At 40.5% G+C, this 5,392-nt stretch overlaps 1 protein-coding gene across 1 annotated transcript; it reads left to right on the plus strand.

Annotated features, from left to right (window-relative positions):
* Positions 1 to 332: 332 nt before the first annotated feature.
* On the plus strand, positions 333 to 1,616 carry EAF01_010491 (uncharacterized protein; the record flags this gene model as incomplete). Its single annotated transcript, XM_038918748.1, has 4 exons — positions 333 to 401; positions 459 to 637; positions 686 to 1,103; positions 1,155 to 1,616. 4 exons carry the CDS (start codon positions 333 to 335, stop codon positions 1,614 to 1,616), a joined length of 1,128 nt encoding a protein of 375 aa, XP_038765973.1.
* Positions 1,617 to 5,392: the final 3,776 nt, after the last annotated feature.

Consider the following 5,392-nt stretch of genomic DNA (forward strand, 5'->3'; position numbering starts at 1 on the left):
AATCTTGCTTGTTATCTGACAGGGTGCTTGGGATAGCATTACTTGTCTTCCACGTACGATTCTAAACCCATCTAGCTATCTAAATACAGTGAGGGATTTCCGTGTGTCGGGAGGAGTTCGATGGATCTATGATCTCGTAACCTAGTAGTTGCATAGGGGAAGTAAGCAAAGACCATCAATGACCACCTGCGAGTGCGGAATACCTCTTTTTTGGATCTCAAGTTTTTCTATAAGTAGGAAGCGTATTCCCAATTGTTATTCTCTCATCAAACACTCACTACTTCTTTAACCAGCATACACTGCAACCAACATACTTACTAAGTTCACTGAAAATGATCTACTCCACAAGCCTCATCGCTTTCTTGGCCAGCACGGCTTTCGTGTCTGCAGCTCCAGGTTCCGTAAGATCCCTCAGTCCACTGATAACATGAAGTTTATACTGAGAATCCATTATTCAGTCCCTAGAGGCTCTCGAGAAGCGGGTTTCTTGCACATTCACCGATGCAGACGCTGCTAAAGCCGGAAAGACCGGTTGTACTACAATCACTTTGAGTAATATTAAAGTCACAGGCGGTCATACTCTTGACTTGACTGGCCTTAACGTGGGTACAAAAGTTATCTTCGAAGGACTCACCAGGTGATTAGTCTCCCTTGGTATGCACGAATCCTTCTAACAACATTTCAGCTTCGGCTATTCTCAGTGGGAAGGTCCTCTTCTCTCTATCTCTGGACAAGACATCGTAGTCTCCGGTGCGGCAGGCCATTCGCTTGACGGAAACGGTCCACAATATTGGGACGGACTTGGCTCTAATGTTAAAAACGGCAAAGGCAAAATAAAGCCCAAGTTCTTCGCTGCTCACTCATTGACTGGATCTTCCACTATCACTGGTCTACATTTCGTCAATGCGCCTGTCCAGTGCATTTCAATTGATTCATCTGATGGATTGTCACTTATCAATATTAACATTGATAACTCTGCTGGAGACGCTGGTAATCTTGGTCACAACACCGATGGCTTTGACATTGGTGACAGTAAAAACATTTTTATCTCCGGAGCAATTGTCAAGAACCAAGATGACTGTGTTGCCATTAACTCTGGCACTGTGAGTTTTAACCCATTTTCCAAGACTATCGACTTTACTGATCAGTAAAAGAACATCACTTTCACCGGCGGAAACTGCTCTGGTGGGCATGGTCTCTCCGTCGGTTCTGTTGGTGGACGCTCTGGCACTGGAGCCAACGTTGTCAGCGGTGTGAAATTTCTCTCTTCCACCGTTTCAAATTCCGCCAATGGCGTTCGAGTCAAGACTGTCAGCGGCGCCACGGGCTCTGTCAGCGGCGTCACTTTCCAGGACATTACTCTTGTCGGTATCACCGGCGTTGGTATTGATGTTCAACAGGATTATATGAATGGTAAGCCAACTGGTATCCCCACTGCTGGTGTCCCAATTACTGGCTTGACTATCAACAATGTTCATGGTACCGTGGCTTCTGGCGGTCAAGATATTTATATTCTTTGTGCAAGCTGCTCAGGTTGGACTTGGACCAAGCCTCTTATTACGGGTGGAACGGAGGTAAAGAAATGCCAGGGTATTCCTACAGGAGCTTCTTGCTAAGCTTGAGATTTTCTAAGCCGAGGGGTGGCAGAACTTATGGGTTCTGCCAGTGGTTGATAACTATAAGGTTATTAGGAGAGAGATAGTGAGATTGAGGCTTCTGAGGGACATGTTCGTGGTTTGATTTAGGAATTATTCTGTATGTGGCGGTTGAAACTGGGCATATAACTATGTTAGTCAGTGGGCTCTATAGTTTAGACATATACTTTTACCCAGATTCATTTCTAGTTATTCTGTACAATGATTTGTGATTACTTGCTGACATCTTCCGAACGATCGCTTGATGTGGCCATCACTATAATTCTGTTCGAGTTTGCAGATGGTAAGCTAGTAATTGAGAAACAGGTTTACTTTTTCGAACAGTAAAAAAAGACATGCCTGTGTCACTGATGTAATTCCGACCAGACAGAATTTCAATTTCGTATCTGTGAGCTGAGGTTTACTTTTCCTGTTTTTCTTAATGAATAATCGCTTCTCTAATCATTGCCACAAGGGTTTCATTGCAAAATCACATTTCCAGCTCAAGCTATACCAAATTTGGTTAAAAGAGTCTCGATAAACTTATTTTCATTCGGGAACGTCAATGTAGCAGCAATAAAGAGGCCATGAATTAAACTAAGTCGATTTCCATCTTACCTTCCTCAACCTCATAATTATGTAATCCTCCCAACCTACGCTTCCACCTTCAAAGTGACCAAGAAAGTATTTCTCGCATGACATGAAGCACATATACTCCTTGAAACAAACAAAAGAGAGAAAGGCCTTTGAGAATAAACATCTTCGGTGGTGCTTAGATTTTGGGCACCGCGGCTCAACAAGAAACCGTCTTATTCTTGCTTTGACATTCAAATATACATGTTATAACTATAGAGAAGTCAACCAGAAGTGATTCATTGGTTCAAAGTCTACCAACCTCCCTTTTTGAAATGTGTATCATCTTAATAAAGCGTGCATGTAATCTTTTAACTTGTGTAAGTGATTGACCTTCAACTGCGAATGGCCGAAAAGACGCGAACCTTGGTGTGGTTATCGCCTCATAGTGCAACAACCACCCAAGCGAGCCAAGTGTTAACGACTGACCGAGTATGCCGTGGAGTCTAATCATGATAAGAATCCAGGTATTTAAAGGATGAGATTGTATAATTGTACCACTCGAAACTGCTCAATACATGATCTGATGTTGATAGCGCCCTGACTGTGGTGTGATTCGTTTGCTTGGAATAAGCGCTAGCTGATTGTACAAGATTCTAAACATCAGCCGCTATTCTAGTGTATAAATTGACCCTCGAGGCGTTCGGTCACATAATTTTTAATATCTCTGCCAGGAGGATCTAGTCGATCTTTTTCTAAATATACGAAATGACAAGAAGATTTAGCCTCTATTTCGATATTCAAATCAGTATCAATAGAGTCCTAATGAATATATGTTAATGAAAGTTATATCAAACTGATGTCTCATTAGTTGTTTTTGAAATGTGATTAGATTTATTATTAAAATTATATTTTGTATTGAAATGTTCATTGATTAATTGTGAGATTCTATAATAGATATATTGAATCATTTATTAATATCTTATTGATTAAGAGATACATTAATAATTAATATATACTAACCTTCAAGAGGAAATGTCGCATGTTCACGATTCCTAGTCTTGATTTTGATGACGAGAACGGAGGGAGTGTCTTGAGGATATTCTTTTGTCGTTTTTGGCACTACATAACGATTGTTATTGTTTGGATTATCATGTACACTTTCTCATCTCATCACTTATGATCTCATCACATAACGTTCCTGTTTTTTGTTGTCGTTTTTCAAAAGTCGTTTAATGCTAACAATCATACACGTTTTCTTGATCACAACCATGACATATTGGCAATCTGTATTTCCTCTGAAGATACCCGGTGCACCAAGTATCAATTCACTTCCATCAACTTTCGCTTCCACATAAGCAAAGTCGTGTAGCTTCAATACCGTATTGCTTGTCAAGAAGAGATTGATTGGGATCTTCGTGAGAATATAACTTCTTCTGTTGTAAAAGCAAGGCACACTAAGATTCCCGAGGTGATTGTCGTCGCGGTAGAGAAAATGAGGGGTAATAGTGGATCCTCGTTTGCTTAGCGAGTATGCCAATTTTGCCAAGAATCTTGCGGGGCCTCGGACATGGTGTGATTGCTGTTGAAAGCTTACTTGGGCTTCTTTGGATTGATTCTAATGGTACATCCAGCAAATCAGCCACTCCCTCTTGAACGGGTGAATGAGCAAGCACGTCTTTCCCGTATGACCACATGAGGTTGGAGCCTTCCAGTTTCCAAAATTCAGGTTATAAATAACAGTATTGAGTGCAGATGTACCGTATTTGATGAAAGGGCAAGGTGAAGTATAAGTTTTTCTCCAATTCATATGATAGTAGGCATATTTCGTCACTGTTACCCCTGATCAACCAGGCGTCTCCTAAAGGAGATGAGCCAGTTGAGTGTGAAGATTGAACATGAAAAGCTAAGGACAGTTATACACCTGACTATTCCACCAACTTTACCTTGCGATCTCCCAAGCAATGTTCTAGCTAACGTCTAGGAACCTTGTCACATCTCAAAACATAGGTTTCTATCTACTGTAATTTTTTCTAATAGTGCGGTCGTTTTCCTACTTTTATCCATTTGTGCGTCATCAGGAACTGCGTCATACATCTCAAGTCTCACTTGGAAAATACGACGATTTCTTCATGTGCTCTTGAAACTTTTTTTCTTTAGATTGAACGATGCCTGGAGATTTAGTGCTGGGTAAAAATGGAATATAGATACTTGAGGAGTTGTAATGGTCTGATTTCCGTAGGCTTGAACAGCCCTTAGATCAATTTTTTCACATCTCTCATGGTCACAGGATAAGAGAGAGCTTTACACCTGGTAGATCAAGATTGAATTTTAAGAGGGAATGAAGTGATGTACCGGCGAGGTATGAATCCTTATTGTTGAAAAATTATTCACTTCCTATTTCGAAACAAATCGTCATCTTGTCGAGGTTTCCTACATTGAAATCGTTGAATTGGATCTGAAAAAGGGTGGAATCTCAAAAAAAGTGTTCCGAGATCCTACAGTAGATGAATGCCCACTAGTTCTCCAGTAATGACTTTTGCGTGTGCAGACATACTTATTAAAAAATAACTTAGGCTGATCAAATTGTATAAAAATCTGTTTCATGAAAGAAAGATAAGTCGATATCACTAACAGTAGAAGTTTCTAGAATGATAGCAGCCAGGTAAACGATAGTTTCAAATTTTCAGGTCGACAAACCTCTGCTAAAAAGCTTTTCATCATTGACTCTCGCTTCTATCCAAATTCAATCCTTTGTTGCGACCTGCCACCTGCATCTTCGCCCGAGGTACTATCGTAAGTTTGAAATCTGATTTTGAAAAATCTTGAGATTGAGGAATCTTTATCTCCAGATATTGAGTCGCGGAGTTGAATTCACTTGCTTGTCATTGGTGAGATCGGACATAGTAAATGGCCATAATTGTTCCGGGAATGAATGATGTAGATTCAGTAGTCTACGTTGCAGAACAATATATGGGATAGCAAAATCGGAGGGGGATGGACATGATTCACTTTGATTGAAACCGCGAATTTGATGCGTTGACTTGAATCTAGGATGATGAGCCATTTAAGCTTCATATTAACTACAATTTCTTCGCATATTAGACACCAAGATGGTAGATCTTACGAGTTTGCGACCTAACTGCGTTTCGATTCTCGATTTGTATGGATGAATTCTGAGCGCT

This window comes from Botrytis porri, assembly GCF_014898465.1.
Source record: "Botrytis porri strain MUCL 3234 chromosome Unknown BPOR_016, whole genome shotgun sequence".
Taxonomy (NCBI): Eukaryota; Fungi; Ascomycota; class Leotiomycetes; order Helotiales; family Sclerotiniaceae; genus Botrytis; species Botrytis porri.